Raw genomic sequence first — 22,813 nt, 5'->3', positions numbered from 1 at the left:
TATTTGTGACTTCGAAGATAGTAAAATAATTACAGTGATTAGTTACAGTTACTAAAGAAAACACTTACATGGTTTATATCAGCAAAGCATCCAAAAGACCAAGCAATCTCCCAGAAGATGTAAGATTGAAAGGGCTTTTTATTTAGTTGTAACTAAAGGTCATCAGTCACAAAAATTCTGCAAATTTAAAAAAGGAAGTTTTTACATCTCTAGGAACTTTGCATAAAGGTCCATGGTGTTCAGCTTCTTTAACTCTTCAAGCCCAATGACAACACTTGTCCAGACTGCTGTTGTCATCAGTTATTTTCAAAATGTAAACTGATATAAGGAAACTACTTCAATAGCCTAGATTTCTAAACTTCTATTATTTCTATCTTTGCTCATTTTCCCCAGAAAAAAATAATGTCCTGGCATATTGAATTAGGCAAACTAGTTCCTTTACTTCTTTTGAGAAAATCTAGATTGAGAATATTGAAAATATAGTTCTTAACCAAAGAAGCTAGTTTAAGTTCTGCTCTGTCTTGTGCCCTGAAATGTGATCCTTTTGTATTCTGAACTTCTGGCTACTACTTTCAAGTATGATCTATTAAGGTTCATTGTTCATATTTCTGTGGGGTTCATTTGCTAGTGTGTTTGGCTTGGAATTTTTTGATACTTTTTTAGATAATTTCAACTCTTCATATGTAGGAAAAAATGGGAAAGGTGATGGATTTTTTGGATACACACTCAGACAGAAAAGACTGTTCTCTCAGATTTGCCATTGGATTTGTGACTAATGTGAAGAGGTTCTTCTCTCCTATCTGCCACAGATTCTCCATCAATAAAGTGATGTTAATAATCTGTAATAATCTTCCCTAAATACTCTAAGGCTGTGTCCACTAAGAATTTAAAAATATCTGAGTGGTGGTTGCAATGTTTTTTGTTGTTTTTCCTGCCTTGGAAGGTACTGATTATACTTCTTCAACAGCTACACAATATAGGACCAAGTGCCATCAACAGTACAGTTCTCCATGTTGGTTGGCCTGTGTCCAGTAGAGAGGAATTTCTTCTTTATATTCTTCACATTCAGACACATGGACCATTGCACTGTCAAACAAGCTCTCCTATTAATACAATGCAAATAAAGGTAAGTACTTTTTTTTCCATCACTTTCTGCATTTTGATTGGGGTTTTTTTGCCTACACTTCACATGGAATGGAAGTTTCACATAAATGAAACTTTAATGTGACATTTTAACAGTCCAAGATCATTTTCCTGGGTAAGAAGCAGGATATAGATAATCTATAACATTTCTAAAGTGAGTGTTGTGTTGCTTGGTACATACTTATTTTTTGTACTCTTTATATGAGGAGATGGGTGTGATCAATCCCGCTGCCGATGCCAACAGAGATGTCAAAAAGGGCCCTGTCTCAGTACCAGCACTGAGGAACACCACACGTCACTGGTCTCCAACTGGACATTAAGCCATTGACCACAGTTCCTTGAGTGTGATCACACAGCCCATTCATTATCCTCTGGGTGCTCTGTCAGATCCATGTCTTTCCAGCACAGAGACTGGGATGTCATCTGGGACAGTGGCAGATGCTTTGTCTAGGTGCAAGTAGATTATGTCAGTTTTTCTTCCCTTATCCACCAACACTGTGACCCCACCATAGAAGGCCACCAAATCTGTCAGGCACAGTTTGCCTCTGGTGAAGCCATTTTGGCTGTCACCAATCACCTGCTTTTTTTCCATGTGCCTTAGCATAGTTTCCAGGAAGATCTATCCCATGATTGGGCTGGGCACAGAAGTGAGAATGACCGGTCTGTAGTTCTGCACGTTTTCCTTTTTCACCCTTTTTAGAAATGTGGGTTATGTTTCCCCTTTTCCAGTCAGTGAGAACTTCACCAGACTCCCACAACTTTTCAGATATGGATAGTGGCTTAGCCAGTTCATCTGCCAGTTTCCTCAGGTCCCATGGATGCATCTCATCAAGTCTCATGAACAAGTGCACCTTCAGATTCAGAACAGGCAGTTCATCTCCCTGCTGTGATTTGGGCAGTGTGCCTGGAGCATTTGCCAGTGAAGACTGAGGGAAGAAAGTCATTGAGTACCTCAGCCTTCTCAACATCCTTGGTAACCAGGTCTCCTATTTCCTTCTGGAGAGAACTTATATTTTCCCTCACCTACCTCTGAGTATCCATAGAAGCTTTTCATATTGTTTTTAACATCCCTGGCTGCATTTAATTGTCTTGAGGCTTTAGCTTTCCTAACACAATCCCTGACTGTTTGGACAATTTCCTGTTTTAAGATCTATGTTTGTGATGGCAGATCCCCTCAAAAGAGCTTGGTTTGGCTCACAGTCAGAAGATTAAGCAAAACACAGCTCTACGTATTACCCCATCAAAAACAAGGTATCCAATTTATTAAGCATGACTGATTCCAGACATTTCTGGAGTAAACAACAACACTTCTCAAGTTTAACTAGTAGCCTGTTAAACATCTTTCAGGGAGAGCTGCATTCCAAGTGCTAAAAATGCTCTACATCTTTTGCATACCAGAATGGGTTTGAGTTTGGTATATTGGAAGAAAGGGGAGATAGCTTTCTAGTGAAGAGGAGTGGTCACAACCTAAGGCATTCCAAGTGCTAAAAATGCTCTACATCTTTTGCATACCAGAATGGGTATGAGTTCGGTATATTGGATGAAAGGGTCTCCCCTTTCTCTTCACTAGCTTTCTAGTGAAGAGGAGTGGTCACAACCTAAGGAGTTACAAGTCAAGTCTTTAGCTTGAACAGACAACTACAATACATACTTTAAGAGTAAAGAAAAATTGATGTCTAGCAAATACAGCGTGGCTAGAGTTTTGTGTTTCACTTGGGAAACCAAAGAGGCATTGGAATTCCACCCTTTTATTTAGTTTCTTTAGAGAAAGAAAAAGCAAATGAGTGATAGAAAATGTCTGTCCAGTTTATACCCAAAGCACAGCAAGATTGAAGACAGGGAATTTTTTCTACATATCTTTTCTACCTAATTTTTCACCTCTTTTTCAAAAGTGGTGAGGAGAAAGAAGCTGAGGTGCTTCTTTGCTGCATTTGTTCTTGCAAGCCTAGCTTCTCAAGCTCACTGATCAGATCAGGTTGCAAGCGCATGAGAAGCAGTTCACCATCCTGTGTTCTGTTTAAGAGTGAATGAAGAAGCTGGGTAGAATTCTGCCACAGTTCTTACTGACATTTTCAGACAATGTATATTTTTTAATTTAATTTTGTTTATTTTTTGAAGAAGTTTGCTCTTCCTTCTCCTATTGATAACAATTGCATCTGTAACATAAAAAAGACTAAACTTTTGTGAAGCTTGTGAGAAATTTTTCTGTAATAATGATACATCTGTTGTAGCAGAATATGGCTTTAGATGCACAGTTATTATGGCAAGAAACTAAATATCCTTTTCTTATTTCAGTTTTTAAAAACATTGAACAATATGAATACACAAATCAGGTTTCAGATATGTAGTGCTTATCTATTGCTTCAGATGGCAAGTGGACACAGAGACAGGCTTCTTCAAGTTTCATATAAACAACAGGATGCTTAGCTCAAATTTCCAAATAAGGCTAAGGACATTAAATGCCTGCCTTCTCTTGGATATCCAAACTTACCTCTCTTAGGGCACTGAGGCGTTTCCCCTTTGAAATTACTCAGATTGTTGTGTTTCAATCAAAGCAGTACATTCCTTCCCACTGCTGAATTTCTTGTCTTGTAAAAAGGTTTTATTTGAGCTTTGTTGTCTTGTCCACATACCTCTCTTAGGGCGCTGAGGCGTTTCCCCTTTGAAATTACTCAGACTGTTCTGTTTCAATCAAAGCAGTACATTCCTGTTTTTTCACTGCTGAATTTCTTGTCTTGTAAAAAGGTTTTATTTCAGTTTTGTTGTCTAGTCCACCAAGATAAGTCACACCTATTCACACATGGGGAGACTTTTGTTTAGGAACTTTTCTGTAGCTTATTTTTCTACAAAGACAGTGAGGGATGGGAAAGGATAATAAAATTATGAATCTTAAAAAAGGTGGAAAAAGGAGCAAAAGTACTTATCAAAGATACGGAATGAATTCCAATGCAGAAGAACTCAGAACTCAGTACACTAGGACACTTAATCTAGAAAAGAGGTGACTATGCACAAATATGATCCTCAAAATGAGTAGTGGCAGGAAGAGCGTGGGTGTGGATTGACTGTTCTCTGCCTCTCCCTGCACAGGAACTGGAACATCTAATGAAGTCTGGAGAGCCAGATTCAAAACAAGCAAAAGGAAGTGATGGTTCATGGTGGCAGGTCTCAGGTGTCTGGAATTTGTGGCCAAAGGGAAGTAGTCAAGGTTAAAAGTTTATGTGATTCTAAAAGGAAAGTAAACAAATGCCCAAAAGAGAAGTCCAGTGAAGATTAGCAAATGAACACAAACTTCATATAGATAAGGAAGTCCCTGATCTGAAAACATTCGGAAGCTGAAAGTTATTAGGAGAGTACTGTGTATGCATGCCCCATTCTTCCTTCCTTCTTGCTCTTCCTAAAGGCAGCTGTGATGAGAAGAGGGCTCAGTTAGGTTGCCTTCTGGCTTGAGACAATATTCCTCATGAGTTGTTTTTGTCTCCCAGACTGATGGCAAAAAGCATTTTTATGAAACCTGTACCTATAAATGCCGCTGTGGTAGAATATTCAGACACACATGGCACATTCTCAGTAGCTGGCCACTGCAGTACCACAAGTGGAGCTTCTGTCAGAGAAGCAGTGAAATTACAGCAAATTCCTCCACATGTACAAGGTACATCCCCCAACATGAGTGGCAGGAGTAAACCCCTTCCAGAGGCAGTCTCCTCATACTGTTAGTACTGTTAGTACTGTGTTTAGGGCTTGGTCTTGGGACAAAGTAATACCATCCAGTGCATTGCTCTTGTGTAATTTTGTGTATAATCTAGTGATAAAATATATTTATATTACATATTATGTAACATATGAGATGTATTGTATTGTATCTATAATATTAAAATATGTACAATGTAGTATAATATAATATAAAGTATGTAACATAAAACAATGTGTATAATCTTTGTGCAAAAAAGTCCTCTTCCAGAACATTTCTGATGGAGTTACACAATTCAGCAAAGGCTGTTGCCTGGCTAGAAAATTAGAAAAGTGGAACAGGGTGGAATGAGAAGTGGGGAACTGCAGAGGTCTGGAAACTTGCTCAGGAGAAGAAAGCAGTACGGTTTTCCATGGTGGGGAAACCGAGACAGTCCACTGTAGTGGAAGGGAGGGAGTGATCCTCTAAGACAGTGTGGCAAATATGTGACATATAAAATAGTAATAGAGATAGGTTATACAGTTGAGCAATTCCATGTGAGCAGATCAAGAAGGATAAAATATCTTTAACCTGGACATCTAGGCCACTGGACAAATTCTGCATTTAAATCGTTGCAGGAGACACATGTGTTTCTCTTAACTGCAGAGGGCTGTTTTTGAACCTTTGCTGTTACAATTCACTAAGATGCTAACACTCTAGGATCTATGAAAAAAGAAAAATGTAAATATGAAAATCCTTTGCTATTCAAATGGATCTACATATATATCCATATATACATATATATCCATATCCTGAGGGCTTCTTTGCAGGCACATTACTACATTGTGGGTTTTTTTAAATTTGTCATCATTAAAGAAGTCTATATGCTGGTGAAGGAATTCTGGAAGGCGTGTTTGCACATGTTGCCACATTGAGAGGGAGAGATTTACTAGCTACTTACGGGTTCCCTTATTGCAAATAGACAATGCTAACCTCATGAAGCAGCAGAAAAAAAGGAAAAAAAGAGGATTCTTTTTTTTTCATAGATTTCATCTGTTAATGAATTGTAGCAGAAAAAAAGGAAAAAAAGAGGATTCTTTTTTTTTTCATGGGTTTAATCTGTTAATGAATTATAATATCTTTCACTTTGTAGGATGCTTTTGACTGAAGATCTCAGACAATGTCAAATGTTTATGTTCTATTTATAACACTATAATTTTAATCAGATAAATTACACCACTTCTCCAAATCTAGTACTACCCAGCATTTGTGTTTGGGAGGTTTTGTATGTTTATAGCTATTCTCTTTCCTTTAATGCTACAACATTTATTGCAATTACAAATGTTTTCTTTAGGAATTTGTTTAAGATATTTTGTGTTCAGAGGTTAAAGGAACTGATAAGAAGGATCTGATGTAGCACTTTATAATCTGATGTCCTTAAGGAATAGCTTTGGCTATGTTTTGTTGAGTTCCTGTTGAGATCTTACTGTAAACTTCTATGTATATTTTATTGTGGTTTTACATTATTGGATTGTCATTAACTAAAATTTATCTTTACTTCTGTAGCAGTTGGCTCCATGAGTTGAGGCTTTATAAAAGGAGCCATAAATGCCCTGTATAGAAATTAAAGAGAAACTGCCAACAAAAAGAAGTTTTTAATTGGAGAACAAAAATCTGTAAATATAAAGCTGAAGAGAATGCATTTTAATGTGAGCTTAAAAATGAAGAAGCTGTTGCATACAAAGTTGAGCTGTTACCAAAACAAATCTGCAACATATTTGTTATAAGATCAAAAATTGTGGTTTTTGAAGTCAGCCTTCCTTTTTTTCCTAAAACTGGTAAAATCATTATATTTTATTAGGCAGATTCTGATCTGAACTAAGGAATAAACTACTGTGCAACAACTCTGAATTTATCCTGTTATATATATATATCACAATTTTCCTGAGAGTCTTAACAAATTAAGTAAAACAACGAAATTTACACCAGTAAAAAGTGGAGAAAAATGTTGTCTGCTGTAATTCCTATAACTGGACAATATTTTCCTGTGCTATTACTCATCATGCTCCTAGTTGAAGACAAAGTATTCTCATGATTGTGCTGTTCAATTGAAAAAACAGTGTTAATCCAAAATCCAAGACCTCTGAGACAGGAACAAATCTGTTAGAATCATTGTATGTGTATGTCATTACCATTCCCATTTCTCTCTTTGCAGTTTGCTGTTCCAGAAGACACTCCTGAACTTGCTGCTTTTTTATATAATTCCACAATTTCTCATTACATCAGGAAAAGGGATGTTGCAGTGGCAGAACCTCACAGGAAAAACTCTGCAAAAATATTGGTGAGCTATCTAAAAGCTGTATACTGGGAGTGTGCAGGGAAAGGTGAGACTCTCTAAGTACCACAGGCAAGGCAAATGGGACACAACACTGTATTTTTAACAGTCCAGATAATGCTGGACCAATAGCAGTGCTGTCTGTCCTGGGAAAATACTTCTGATTAGACAGACCTGAGTATTTGGACTTGGCTGTATTTTCATATGTTTTTTTTCCACTCCTGCATTCAAAGTGCCATCCTTAGCACACTTCAGCCCTGTAGGTGTCTGCTGCCTTTGCCTAAAGGCAATGTGCAAACACTGTGACCTTGAGATCAGTCAAGGGATTCACAGTCAGTGCTTTCCATCTATTTTTATGAACCTTGGGCAGAGTTTCTTTCATGCTGTCCAGTCTCTTATTAAGCTGTTTACTGCAAACTCGTGCTTGAGTTCCTTGACCTCACTAGAATTTGGAAGCAAAGAACCTCACAAATTTAAGTGTTCTGGACTAAGAGAATAATTATTGCTTCTGAAAATTAATTTGGCAATTTTTATAACAGGAAGAAGATAGAATCTGAAAGTAATGAAAACTGTAATGTTATTAAGAACAAAATCACAGTTTAACCCATTTTAAGCAATAATCACTGTTGATTCCTGTGCCATTCTTTCATCAACCCAATACCCTAGGCAGAATCTGATTCCACTGGGTCTGAAGGAAAAATGCCAGGACTTTCAAAGACGTTGCCTGTCAATATCACAGAACACTTAATCCATTATTCAGTGATATCTTAATTTTCAGTCATCTTTCTGAGTGACTAGGCTTATAGGCTGCCAACATAAAAATGACTGCAGCAACTGAAAGTGGTTAACAAAGTTCTAAAGTATGCATTGTGTTTGCAGCTTAAAATATGAAGCAGAGAATTTTCAGCTGCTTGATGTAGATGGATCAAACATATTTAGTGGGGTACTCAGTAATATAAAATTGGCACTTTGATGAGCATTCTTCTAGTAAAACATGCTTTTGATCAGCACAAATTAGGATAGGACTGGGGGCAGTGTTTACCACTGGATATATAGAAATACTTTTCCAGGGTGAGCATAGAAAAGCAATGTCATTGGTTCAGTTAGAAGGTGTCCCAACACTAATGCCTTCAGCATTAGTTACTGCTGATGCATATTTTTTTTTTAATTTGACACATTGGAGGTATACATGGAAAATGAAGGTTTCTGTGGAAAAGACCGATTGGCCAAAGATAATTCTTTGTTAAAAATTGTAATTTTTTTTTTAGAAATTTTAAGTTATTTTCATTTTCATCAAAGCATTTTCACAGAGAGACAAAATGTTCTGAGAATCTCTTATTCTATTTATACTGTTGATTAAATATTTGGTTTCTTTTCCATTAGTTCCAATGTTACATTGTTCTGAAAACTACACTACACTACAGGCTGAATGCATTACTAAGAAAAACAGAAATATGTGTTCAGGTCCTGAATGTCAGCCAAAAGTAGACTTTTGCATACTAATGATTTGTTTTGCTAATGTGTGTTTTTGACCACTATGATTAATGAAAACAAGTCTTCTCCTTCCTGCAAAATAAATAAATCTGTTTGGAGGATGTTTAAAGCCAAATAAACAGATACTTTAAAATATTCATTAAAAAAAAAAAGTTTATAGTTGCAAGTTCCAGGGTTTACAGTTTCACTTTCAGTCAGATATAGAAAGCAGCAATTAAGCATACAGCTTCTGCTCCAATAAGATAGAGATATGTGAGGAAATCTGTCTATAAAGATACAGGATTCCTTAAGGGTGTTTTCAGATCTGTTCCATGCATCACCATCTCATTTCCTGAAGATTGGGTATTCTCACTCTCACTAGGGAATATACTTACTTGTGAAAACTTAGCTTTGCTTTTGAGGTCACAAGGCCTTCTGTCATGGGAGGGATTCTCTGCTTTGTTATAAAAATAGGAATCAATTAAAACCTCAGCCTTCCCCTGAGTCAAACAAAACTTTTCAGATAAAACCCATTTGTATATACAAATTTTTTTTATTTTTTCCACAAACATTTAATCATTTTTTATGAGATCGTTTTTCCTTTTTATGCCCTAAACAACCACATAATTCCTGTGGTTACCCCATGAGACTCTGCTCATTCTCTTCAGTGGCTTCCAGTCAGCTTTTAACCTTTAGTGTGACATTCTTTTGGCAGACTTCAGGAGTATATAGTTTTGAGTTGCAATGCTTGGCTTTTGCTTTCAGCCTAGTGTATGAGCCAGAATCACTGCTCATCAGGAATGGTTCACAGACAGTAAGCCTCAAGTAAAGCAACCAGTGAATCTCAGCAAATGTTCTGGCTGCTATGATGTAAATATCAGTGGGAAAACCAGGAGAGTTAGAAAAGGGGGAAGATTTAGCAATATAAATAAACACTTAATGCACAGAGAACAAAAAAATGTGTTGAAATCATAAAAAGATTGATAGGTGAGGAAAAAGCACATCCTTCAAAGGATTGGCAAGTGCCTGGACATTTTAGGAGTTCTTCAGTGCAGATACTGTTAAAAATTATTACTTTTATTTTCTTTACTATAGGTAGGTATTTGTATTCATTTGTGATTAAAAAAGAATCTGCTCCGTGGTTTAGAGTTATCACAATGACTCATGGGGTATCTCATATACGTCAGATGAAATTACTGATGTCAGACTATTTAGCTCTTTAAGGAAAAGTTTATTTGTAGCATTTGAAAATGATTTTGTTTTCAAAGCATAAGTATGACTTCCCTTTATTTTTTGCTCAGAACTGTACAAACGTGAAGTGTGTCTTAATTTCATGCACTGTTGGACAGCTGGAAAGAGGAAAGAGTGCTGCACTAAAAATCAGGTCCCGGCTCTGGGCACAAACATTCCTGGAGGTAATGCACACAAACATCTCTTTCTATAAACATATAAGAATATATTTTATTTGAGCTGATATTTAAAAATAGAAATTATTAAATTAAATGGGGCAAATGTAAATATTTTTGTTACCACTTTCTTTGAAGATAACTTCTCACTGGTTCCTGTCCAGGTTTTTTGGATGCTGCTTACTTTTATTTTTCTTGCTATCACTCCTTTTAAAATCTATGTCCTGAATCCTACTTGAAGATTCCAAGATTACTTTTAAGTACCTTTCCTGGTTTTGTTTCTGCTTTCCTGAACTGACCCAAATGTTCTGCAATTATAACCTCTTTTCCAATAGAAGGTTTTTCTTGGACCCAAACAGCATATCATGTACACTATGTCCAGCTTAAAAATTCATTCTCTATTAATCTAGGGGAGAGTAGTATGCATCAAGCTCATATGATACATGACACTCATGTACTGACAATCTGTCTTACGAGTAAAAGGGGCAGTGTAGATGATGGAAAAAAAATAAAGCTTCTCTTTGCAAATTCTTGAATTTCCAACTTCTACTCTCAGGATTATATTCACACTGCATAAAGGGACCTGTTGGAGTGAGTGCAGAGGAGGGCCACAAAGATGACTGGAAGAATAAAACACCTCTCCTGTGAGGAAAGGCTGAGAGAGCTGGGGTTGTTCAGCCTGGAGAAGAGAAGGCTGTAGGAAGAGCTCATAGCACCTTCCAGTACTTAAAGGGGTCTTCTGAGAAAGATGGGAACAAATCTTTTAGCAGGGCATGTTGCAATAGAACAAGGGGTAATGGTTTTCAACTGAAAGAGGATCTATTTAGATTAGATGCAAGAAAGAAGTGTTTCAAAATGAGGGTGGTGAAATGATGGAACACGGGTTGCCCAGAGAGGTGTCAGATGCCCCATGCCTGGGAACATTCAAGGTCAGATTGGACTCTGAGCAGCTTGGACTAATTGAAGATGTCCAGGCTTATGGCAGATGACTTTTAAAGCTCCCTTCCAGCCCAGATTATTCTGTGATTTTGTAAGGCAGAGGGATTTTACTTTGAGCTGTTACCTCGCAGCTGGCAGTGTGTCTGTATTTACTATGCAGATGTCATACCTTTAACGCTGGAAAATACACTGAGAAATTTATAATTCCATTTGCTGTTATTAAGAAATACCTGCATCTCCTGTCTTGATCAAGCTGATTTATTATTGGCTTCTTTCTCAAGGAATTCAGAATTCCCCAGTCTTTCTGTCTGGAATGGAAGAACCTTTCCTTTGTTCCCTACAGGTGTGGGAGAATTCTTTATATGCAGGGTATCTCTTACCCTAAGAACCTTTCCTTTGTTCCCTACAGGTGTGGGAGAAGAATTCTTTATATGCAGGGTACCTCTAGCAAGAGAAGAATTGAGGATCTTCAGTTTACAGCTTTAAATTAAGCTCCTCACACCTTTTAAATTAATTTCTTCCATCCCTCAAATATGAAAGTAGACAAAATAAATTCATCCTCACTTGTTTTCCTGGAGAAATGAGAGCAGATAGGATGGTATTTCCAGAAAGCTGAATGCCAGCTCAGTAGCTAACCAAATCTGTAATGGGTGCGAACTTTTGGGAGGTCATTGGTCTCTTTTTGTGTACAGGACTATGGCAGTGGTTACTTGAAAGGATGACTTGAAAGGCTTTTTTACCTATCTGTCAGGAGGCCAGGTCACATTCTGTGTTCTTCTTCTCCAAAAGCTGTTATAGGACCACTATGACCAAAGAGCACTTAAGTTCTGTCCTCCCTATCTGGCCTTGCTTGAATAATAGAGTTTCTGTCTTACTCAATAACAAAGGATCTTGCAGATACTAAGTGAACTAATTCCTGATTTGTCAGTGCATTTTCTTTCTATGAACAATCAGTCCCAAGAAACTTGCATATCCTTTCTTCAGTTCCATTAACACAAATAAAATGCTTTTAAGAGGACGCATATTTAAAAAATGTTAGCTATGTCTAGATACTCTAGACTGGATGTACCTCAGTTAGGGTTGCTGAGTGCATCATCTGCTAATGCAAAACAAAGGCAAGGTCTGGTTCAAATTCAAGCCCAAAAACATGACAGCTTGGATATCTTTTTGTCCTTTCAAATCTGGGAATTGGGATGGACATCATTTGGTGCAAGCTTTTGCAAAGGACAGAAAACACCAGTATGTAAGCATCTCTACAGCTATAGAAGACACGTATCTATTGGGAAATGGAATGGAAATTTGATTCCAGTTTTTTTCCAATTCCATTAAGAGATGGCTGGAGAAGCTCACACAGGATAGTCCCTGTTAAGTTCAGGTAAGGACTTCACTGCACTGCTTGTCTGTTCTTGACACACACAGAGAGAGGCAGAGAGTAAGAAATATATCCTTGACTGGAACAATGTGTGACAATTTTGAGCACTGCAGTGGGCAAGCAATAACACAGAGGATCTTTATCATTTTATTCACCAAGCAAAAGATAAAGCTCCCTTAGCTACCTTCCTTACTGCGAACTGAGCATGATGTATTCCAGATCCAGTCAAGTCTTTCTCCTCATCATTCTGCTGCTGAAATACAGTTAACTCTGTAAGGGCCAAAAAGAAGGTCTCGTGAAAAAATCCTATACACAGATCTTTAGATGAAATTTCTAGGCTATTTACAGCTGTTTCAGTGGAAATTAGCCTCCTTACAATTTTCCTAGGTCTAGTTTAGTATATATGAAGAAGTATCTGTAAGAGATTAAAAAAAATTAATGAGAAACAGTTTCTCTGAGTTTTTGGCTGTGGCAGAAGATGTGTAGCAATTGAAATAAACTAGCTACAGAAGACACAAAATCTCCTTTTTTTTGATAATTCTTAGTAAAAACAATCTTTTTCCGAGGTTTAACCTTAGTTGTACTGACTTAGGTTCAGAACAAGTATAAGTGCATGAAATTCAGTGCCATGTTTAATGCAAGAGGAGTGGAACTCATTTTATAAAATTCTAGTAATCTGAAAGTTAGACACCAAAGCTGGTTGCTATCTCTGTAGACAGTGACAAGACACAAAGGTATCTTCAGAGGATGCATTATCCAGCTGATTTGAAATATCTTCTCTCTCTCTGATCTGGATGGGGAGACAGGTCAGAGTTGGGCCCAGGGACATGGGTGTGTGCAAACACGGCAGGCAATGCCAGTGCTGCAGTGCCTTTAGCTCCTCCTTGCTCCTTAATAAATCCTGCTTGCTTTGCCTGCACCTCCCTTCCCTCAGTGAGCTCCAGGCAGAGATGGAATGTTACACCAGCTCGTGGGCAGGGACAAGGGTGAGCCATCCTGTAGATTCACTGGGTGGAAAGACCTCATGGGAAACACTCCTACCAGATTACTCCACTGGCCTTGCATACCCATGCTATCAAACAAGACTTTTTATGGCCTGTGATTTTACCTTTTCCCTGTAAACATTTTTGTGTCCTTTGACTAGTAATTTGCAAGTCTTGTTAAGAATCAGAAAAACTCCACTCAAAGTAACAAATTTTTTCCTAAGTAGAAAAGGGTAGTTCCCAGAGAACTGTTGCATCCCCCCATTTATGTCTAATTAGCTGCCAGAATAAAATGATCCCTCTTTCACATGCAAACTTGGAGACAGTAAATAGTGTCCAAGGGTCTGGTTGTCTTCCTTCCACTCATCTCAAAACAGTTCCCTTTTTCACAGCCCCTTTTAAAATTAACAGTTACACAACCATCACCATAAAAGACTGTAGAACATAATCAGTTTCCTAAAAAGGGCACAATCTGCTCTTAGTAAGTCTGCAACTGTTGTTAACTAGGCTGAAATCTGCAGATCCAAAATGAGGATTAAAATGCAGTTAAAATAATCAAGATGAGGTTATTGTGAATCAGGAAGGGCTGTTCAAGGGCCAGACTGAACCCCACTGTCATGCATTTGTAAAGAAACTTAGGGTAAAAGTCTCTAGAGAAGCATTGCAGTTCATGTAAAAGTTAATGTAAAAGTTTTCATATGCCAAAGAAATCAGAATAATTGTGTCATACAACATTCCTCAACTGTGTTATAATCCAAATGAAGACATGATGATTTGCAGAAGAAATTGTTTGTGCTCATTAAAGCTGAGAACACGGTGTCATGATGTATTTTCTTCTTACAGATATGCTAATGCAAACCTGAGAAGGATTTTTTTTTAATGATTAATTTATGCTAGGATGAAATAATTAATGTTTTTCATCGAAGTTATATGGGCAAACATGTGTATTTTGTTGCCACAAAAGACCTGTCATGTATTGAGTGACTCCTTCCTCTTCCACTTAGTTTAACTGACAACAGCTGACCCTTTTGTCTCTTGACAGTTGTAACCTGTAACCTTAAAACCCAAACTCCCATAACAAATAACAGTTAAATGACGTGCAGTGATTAGACACATTTGAATAAATAAAGCAGCCAAAATTTCCCAACCAGCCAACAAAGATAGAGACAGACATTGTGCAAAGGCCAAGAAGAATCACATACTTTTTTGGAGTAACTTCAAAGTCTGACTGTAAATATGAACTCTCTAGTAAAGCTGACTTTTGGATTCAGACTTGCTGATCAGGCAAATAATAGCCTGATTTGTTCAAAACAGAAACAACCTTCCATGGTTATGTTACGTTGTGTTCTGATGGGGCTCCATTATGTCCCCATTTGTCTAATCATATTTCTGAGTCATCTGAGGGAGACCAAAGGGGATCTGTCTGGTCCAGTATTCTTTGCATGGATGGGTACTTTTTAATATAAGACTCAGAGCTGTCTAGTAAAACATCTGTTTTGAAAATGCATTTCTAAGTGATGAGTCTGTATAATCTGTCTGATTTGTAACAACCTTCAGTCTCCAAGCTCTTTGGAACTTATAACATTGTGGGATATGGAACTCAGCTCATTCTTAGCTACTGTTTCATCCTGTACTGAAAATGTCTTATAATGATACAAATCTCCTTTTGGGAGAGCTAGGGGAGGCAGTAATGTACAAAACCACAGAAGGTGTGTAAGGTTCCCAAGAAGTTAGAAATTTATTGTATTTTCTTTTAATGTTACTGAATGTAATTTTATTGTTTCTCTGTTGAATTTTTGACAGCTCCAGATATGTGAATTTGGTACTCCTGATAGAATGAACTTTAATAGTTAGAAGGGATAAAAATCTAATTTTAATCAGAAAAAGTTGAAAAGCAAGAGAAGCACTGCATTTTGGTCCTCTCTTGGTATCCAAAGTCATATTTTGGCTTCTCTGTTAAGTACTCATTATTTCAATGTTTCCGAATGTGTACTGATCCCATTTCTTTTTAGATGCCTAAAAATGGAAATATATGCTTGGCATATTAATGGTGATGTGTGCTGCAGTGCACTCTTATCTTAACTTCCTGATGCCAGACTGGTATCCAAAACCTGAAACTAAATACCTAGGCTCCCTGTTCAGCATGTGGAGAAAATGAGATACCTCAGACAAAGTGACTTGCATTAGCCATCAGGTTGGTGCATGAGGGCTATTCCTTGTCAGGAGGATAGGCACCCAAATCAGGATTTAGCAGTCTTTCATTTAATTCTATAGAATTAGCAAGTCTTTCATTTAATTCTATAGAATTAAATGAAAGACTTGAAGAGGACTTGGTTTATTCCATATTAATTGCCAGAAGCAAGAACTGGCAGTCCAATGATTAGAGAATTCAGGACTGGAAGACAAAAATTCAATTCAAACTCAGCTTGAAAGGCCCCATATCCCTGCTTTATAAAATAATGGTGTTCCCTTGTGCTGAGGCTGCACCAAGGATATAAAAAGAAATTGAGAGCTCTGGAAGGGTATAGGAAATGAGGAAGACCATGATGTAATACCTTGTTGGATTGGACCATCAACTACAAGTTCTCCCAGTCCTGGCATCCACCTTTGCCTCCATTGCCTGAAACCTTGAGCTGTCACCACTGTTGGAGTGCATGTCCTAATGAGAAATTTGGTTCAGAGTCTCCATATTTTATTACTGGTGAGCTCAGAGCCTCTTCAGTGTGGTAGAAGTTCTCTAGGGCAGGTAATGCTTTTGTAGTAAGGATTCAGTTCAGCTACACAAAGGCCATTAAAGGAAGAATGCAGATTGTGCAGTGGGGTCACACAGTCTGCAGCACATGTGTGCTGGCAGAGGCTTGGAGCTCAGGACAGAGGTGAACTGGTGGAGATGATGGGAGACAGGTGAGAGATCTTCTTGTTCACTTTTCTTCCTCTCATATTTACTATGGGAGCAGTTATTCAATCTGTAAGTGGAATATGACTCCAAGGAACAATAATTTCTATCCTCAGAATCCTCCAGCCCAGAACCTCTTTCTGTGTCCAGTAGAAGACATCTCAGTCAAGGGATGCTTAATATTTTCAAAGAATAGTTCTGCAGTCAACCTGAATTCCCTGTGTGTGGATGGAAGTGGTGAAACAGAAAAATTAGTGAGAGAGACATCTCATGCCCTCATTCATTTCCATATATAAACCATATATGGAAGTTTAAGTAGATTATTTTAATCCAGACTGAGAATTAAAAGCCAAAAATTTGATGCACTGCCCTTCAAGGCACATATAATAACAAAAGGAGGAAGTCATTAACAACATTTTCAGTTGCATAAAAACACTGTTGTTATTTGAAAAAACAAAATAAGTAAAACCCAAAACTTTGGTTGTGGCCAAAAATACTATATTATACCTGATTTCACTGTTTATGTGGAATGAAGGCTAGAAAGAAAGAGACATTTGCATGGGGCTGAGCTAACTGGAGGTCTTTTGGGTATGGGCTAGTTTTGTTTTCATTAATTTTTATTTAAAATATTTTCAGTGTTAACAAGCGCAGAACATGAGAATCTTCCTCGATGTGCTACAGTATAGGTAATGTTAAGTATATGAAGAAATTCGTATATGATTAAAAACATCTTAGATTGATAACCATTACAATCTTTATATTGAAATCTTTTGGAATCACAACAAAATAGCTGCCTCCATTGTAACTTAAAATAGGCTGTTAAAAGGAATATAAAAAAATACAATATGTGAAGTGTATGAATATAATGATAAAGAGAAGGACGTGTTGATTTCAGAGTGCTTTCTTTGATTACAGCTGTGTTTGGGTGGAAATAGAGTCTTGCTGCAAATAGCACAAATACATTTTACCATGTGTACAGAGTCACATGTACATTTTTAAACAAATTATTAAAAAGAAGTAGTTGTATGAGCTCTACTCTCTACTCTATTGGCAGCAGTTCACGTTTTGGGAGGTGTTGGTCAAAGAAAGCAAGTTAATGAATTCCCAAAGCATGTATTTAAAAGGTATTGCTTACCCTCCTGTCTTTAAAGTGTGCCAGACTCCAGCAGATACAAAGGGAAACAAATTTTAATCAAGCAGTGCCAATATTGTTGTAACAGCACTGAACTCCATGTGCAAAAGTCATAAGTTCTTGGGATGAAAATACCACCACAGCATGCAGCTTACCATAGGGGAAGTATGTGCATTTCAGCTAGAGAGACTTCACTGGGCTACATCTTAGCAGGAAAAAAAAAAAAAAAAAGGATTTCCAAGAGCCTGAACAATTCTCCATAGGGGCAATGGAGCAGAGTCATTCTGGGAACACTCTCCAGTAGCCAAACTCTTCAAACCTGCAGAACAGCAATGATCTGCCAGTCTTTAAGCTGCTAAAGATTCTTCCTACCCTGAGTCTAGCTCCCTGGGATCCAGATTTGTCCCCGCATTTCAGTGTGCTCTCTGACCAGGATGCTCACATGCCTTAGAGATGCTTTGCAGAAAGCACCAGCATCCCACTGGAGCCTGGTGAACTCTCATCCAAATTGTCAGAGATTTTCTATCACTTCTCACATTATTTTGGTCTCAATTGTATGTAGGAAAACACTGCACTGGATATTTATTGGGAACACTTTCCTTCATTTCTGGCTGCTTCTTTGTCTTGCAACTTTTAAAGAAAACAAAGGCTTCAATTTAAAAATCTATTTGTGAAACAAAAGCATGTAGAGAGAGAAGCTTTAATAAGTACATCATCAGGATCTGTCACCCAGCCAACACAGGGAATGGCCATGTTTTGCCTGCTTCCCAGAATATTGCAAACTACTGTCTCAGCAATGAGCACAGGATCAGGTTCTGCTTGTTCTAACACAAGGGGAACCACAAAAGAGCAGTGTAGTTAAGGCTGGGCTCTCTACTCTTGATCATTAAGCACTGACACAAATACCAGATTCTTTCTTCTCCTTCCTCTGAGGCATGACTAAGTCCTCAGCTTGAATTTCAAACCACAAGTCCTGCAGCTTCCAGTAAATACTGAATATTTAAACATACACCATTAAAAATTATTTGGTAAAGAAATGCTGTTTCTTACAATTGGCTTGAGAATTATAAAAAAGGCTGTGGGAAAGACAGCTGCTTGTATCTCAAAGGTGTTATACAAGTAAGAATCCTGTTTGCAACCAGTGTTGACCACAGTCATTGTTTTAAAGTCCTTTGCCACAAACACATAATTCTGTAAATGCAGGAAAATATTCTCTGGTCTTTTACAGTATCCATTCCTGCATTTCCAGGAGGTAATCAAGGGTTGAGACAAGTTGATAGCTGTGGTCACAACCCAAGCTTATTAACCCAAGCCAAGCAATAATCCACAGGATGTACCCTCCTCTGATGTTCTTGTTGCTGGTACAAGCTGAAAATTAAATAAGCCACGTATAGTAGGTGAAAGGCTTTATTTTTCCATTACTGCTGTTTCATTTATAGGAGATTTCAACAGAGTTAATGCCTTTACTGTACCTTAGCCGATCCAGCTGAATGTCTAATGTCTACTTCTTCAATAATATAACATATTCTGCTCTCACCATTACAGATTATATTTATAAATCATATAATCATATCCAGAAACCTGCTTGATATGAATTGCTTAGGATTTAAAATATAAGGCATTTTTCAGGCTTTTTTTCTGAATGTTCAGTCACAGAAACATGCTGAGATTTTGTGTAAGGAGGAATCTAGTGCTGAAGAATAAAATATGAAGAATGTCTTGAGTCTGAAAATGGAAAATAATTAATGTGATAAGGAGAAGTTATTTTTCTGAATATCGCCTCATAGATGATCAGCACCATGAATGTGTGTAAAACTACTTATTTACCAAACCTAATTTTTCATTTCAAACACTATTGATAGAAATAGATAGATATTGATAGTTCCCTTTCATTTGATACTGTCTGTGTTAAGCAGCTGATTTGACTATGCCTGTGTAGTTGTTTGAGACAGATTTTTTAGTATTGCTCTTTCCTAGTATAGGCCCCAAGGAGAGGTTGAATTTTCTGATAATAACCATTCAGCTGCTCTCAATATTTTAAAAGAACAAAATTATGGCATAGCCAAATTAGTTCCAGAAGGCAATAAATGTGCTGGCTTTTTATCACCCTCACATATTTACAGACAAAATTAGTTTTTTAAAAGGAGACTGAATGGACAAGGCAAATACCAGAACTATAACCCTGGAGCTCAGGAAAGCACCCTTTACAGGGATCTGTTTGGAAGAAGTCCATGGGAGATTATCCTGAAAAAAAAAAGAGAAATCCAGAAGAACTACTGATTCTCCAGGCTCATCATCCTTTAAGCTCAAGAACTGTCCATTCTGACAAGTGGAGTTTTGCCATCTTGGTACAACTCAGACATACAAAGATGGTGATAGGTTAAAAGTCGGACTCAGTCATCTTGGAGGTCTTTTCCAATCTTTATGATTCTATGATTCTGTGAAACATAAAAGAGGTGGAAGCAGTTCACCCAGGGCAGGGGTCGGATAAAGAATGTAGAGGGTGTCTGAGAATGCAGGGACAGAGATGGGAAAGAAGAAGCCCACCAGCACCTAAGCCTAGCAAGGGATTTAAAGGGCATTAAGGAGGCTTCTATAAGTATATCAGCAGCCAAAAGAAGATTAAGGAAAATATGGGTCTTCTGCTGAATGGGACATAGAAAATGGGCTGAGTTACCCAAGGCTTCCCTCCATCACTTTTGTCTTTAATGGGGAAAAGCTGCATACAGTGAACCAAGGTCTCTGCAACCAGATAGAAACTTGCAGCAATCAACTTTTATCTTCAGCGGAAAGATATAAGGATAGGGGAACATTTAAACAAATTGGACATACAAAAGTCCAAAGAACCTGATGGAATACACATGGAAGTCCTGAGGGAGGGGCAATGAGAATGTGAGACCTTTCTCAGTTATCTTTGAAAGTTCATGGTGACTGGGGAGAATTCCTGAAAACTGCAAGAAATGGTAATGCCTGTCTTCAATGAGGATTCAGAGGACTATAGATAGGTCAGTCAGCATTATTTCAATCCTTGAGAAGAGCAGGTGATGGAGAAAAAGACGTGGAAGCCATTTGCAAACATCTAAAGAACAGGAAGAAGATTGGAAGCTGTCAGGATGGGTTTACAAAAGGGATATCATGCTTACCGACCTGATAGCCTGATCATTTGCAGATGATGAAGTGGAAGGAGTGATTGATAGACCAGTTGTATGTATGTCCTTTCAGAGGAACCTCAACAGGCTGGAGAAGTGAGCTGGCAGGAATTTCAAAAAGGGTGACAAAGGGAGATGCAAAGTGCTGCACCACAAGAGGAATAGTCCTATGTGCTGGTGGAACCAACCAGCTGGAAGGCAGTGCTCTAGCAAAGGATCTTGGAGTCCTGTGGAGTTCAAGTTGAACATGAGCCCACTGTGTGTACCCTTGCAGAAAAGAAAGTCAACAACCTCTTGGGCTGCATTAGGAGGAGCATTGCCAGCAGGCCAAGGGAATTGATTCTTCCTCTGTACTGAGCACTGATAAAACAGATCTGGAGTTCAGTCCTGGGCTCCCTAACACAAGTGAGTTGTGGATATACTGGAACAAGTCCAGCTAAAAGCCACAATGATGATTAAGGGCTTGGAGCATTCGATATACGAGGAGAGGCTGAGAGAGATGGGAATGTTCACTCTGGAGAAGAGAAAGCTCAGGAGGGATCTCATCAGCATGTGTAAACATCTGATTTGTGGGAGTAAAGCACATTTCTCAAAATCAAGCAATAGAGAGGAAGCACAAATTGAAATACCGGAAATTCCATTTAAACATTTTTATTTGTAGGGTAGTAAAAAACTGGAATAGGTTGTTTCTTGGGATTGTGGAGTTTCCTTTCTTGGAGATATTCAAACCTTAACTGGACATGGCCATGAACATACTGCTCTAGTTGATTCTACTGTGCCTGTGCTTGGAGGAAGCAATCTCCAAATATGCTCTTCAACCACAGCAGTTCTGTGAAAACTTTGATTTGAGCCATGGCCATTCAAATACATCCACGCTGGCTCCCAGGCTTATATTATGCTTATTTCAGGTCATTTTCACAAACAAACCTTTCTCCATCAGTGAAGGAAAGAAACAGTCCAAATTATTAAGGGGTATTTTTAACTCAGTCTTTGCTCAACAGAACAGCAGAAAGAGGAAAAGCAGTTTTTTGAGAGGGTTTATGTTTTTGATTCAGCAGGAAGCTACAGGGAAAAACTGAGGAAAATATGTTGAACAATCACAGAGGAACCAAATCTTGTCAGTGGAGGAGAACTCCTAAATGTGTGAGAAATAGAAGGAATGAGAAGGTTATGCAGAAGGAAGTGACAACAATGTTCCAAATATGCTGGACTGAAAAAGCTGGTGACAAAAGGAAAGACTGCTTTACTTACAAAGCTCTGTCTTTCTGTAAATCATCAGCCAAATACTGTGTTGAAATCTGATCATCATATTTCATAAAGGATTAAGACAAGTAACAAAAATAGGATAATAATAATTATTGTTATAATAATATAAGAAAATTATGTAACAGTCATAATTCCTAGCCCTCTGAATTCCATTGACCATATTAGTGCTTAACAATCTAATACTTCTCAGGGAATATTGAAGCACTTTCAAAGAAGGTCCATATCACTACCCCAGACTTACATGGGAAGGGATATACAAGATGAGATGCATGTAGCATCACCCAGAAAATCAGTTGCACATTTTGTCTGCACATCTTTGGGTTTGTTGAAATGCTGAGTAACAGCTATACAAATATTTTACCAGGTGGCCAGTTAAACAATGGCTACTGTACATTCCTCTCACATTGATATGACTTAGTAAACAAGCAAGGTGGGTAGGATTTTTGAGCTCTACTGCAATGGGAAATCAATCATGTTCTAAGTGTAGCTTGGTCTAGGTGACTGCCTTGCAGAGGAGTTGGACTAGCTGATCTCCAGAGGGCCCTTCCAACCCAAACTGTTCTGTGATTCTGTGTAAGTGAAGGTCAAAGATGGTTGTTCCTTCTATTGTTTGGTGGGAAGGCACAGGCATTTCTTTGATGTTATCTGGAAGCTCTACCAGCCTGGTATCAACATAGGCCTGTAAATGTTCTCTCAATATACCCATGCTGGTTGTTGGGCTTGTTCAGCAGAGTGAGGGTTTAAAACATAGACACCCCATAAACTTTGCCCATGCTTTTAACTCACCAATTTCAGAGAGAAATATGAGAAATAACTATGTATCTTTCTGCATGTGTAACCCTTCTTCCCCATTTTGAACATGTGGCCTTTGTATTGCAGCTTTGTGCTGTATTTATCTCATGGACACCTACAGGTCTTAATTCCTGCACTCTTCACCAAAAGAAACCATCTTTGACTTATGAAATCAGTGCTCTGGAGTTTTTTTGACTGCTTATCTTTCATAATGCTTTTAAATATAAACATGGGGTTTAATAATTTCTTTTTTTCTATCA

At 37.9% G+C, this 22,813-nt stretch overlaps 1 protein-coding gene across 1 annotated transcript in view; it reads left to right on the top strand.

The window, feature by feature from the left end:
* Positions 1–22,813, top strand: part of ITGA8 (integrin subunit alpha 8) — a 114,106-nt gene that overhangs the window by 77,926 nt on the left and 13,367 nt on the right. The window contains exons 25-27 of the mRNA XM_039712677.1: positions 968–1,126; positions 7,026–7,151; positions 9,920–10,033. Of these exons, the coding sequence (XP_039568611.1) occupies positions 968–1,126; positions 7,026–7,151; positions 9,920–10,033 (399 nt within the window). The remainder of the gene's footprint in view (positions 1–967; positions 1,127–7,025; positions 7,152–9,919; positions 10,034–22,813) is intronic.

The sequence above is a fragment of the Passer montanus genome, unplaced genomic scaffold (assembly GCF_014805655.1).
Source record: "Passer montanus isolate IOZ18808 unplaced genomic scaffold, ASM1480565v1 scaffold10, whole genome shotgun sequence".
NCBI classification, from domain to species: domain Eukaryota; kingdom Metazoa; phylum Chordata; class Aves; order Passeriformes; family Passeridae; genus Passer; species Passer montanus.
The sequence above is the reverse complement of the archived record's forward strand: the minus strand, read 5'-3'. Positions and strand labels throughout refer to the sequence as shown.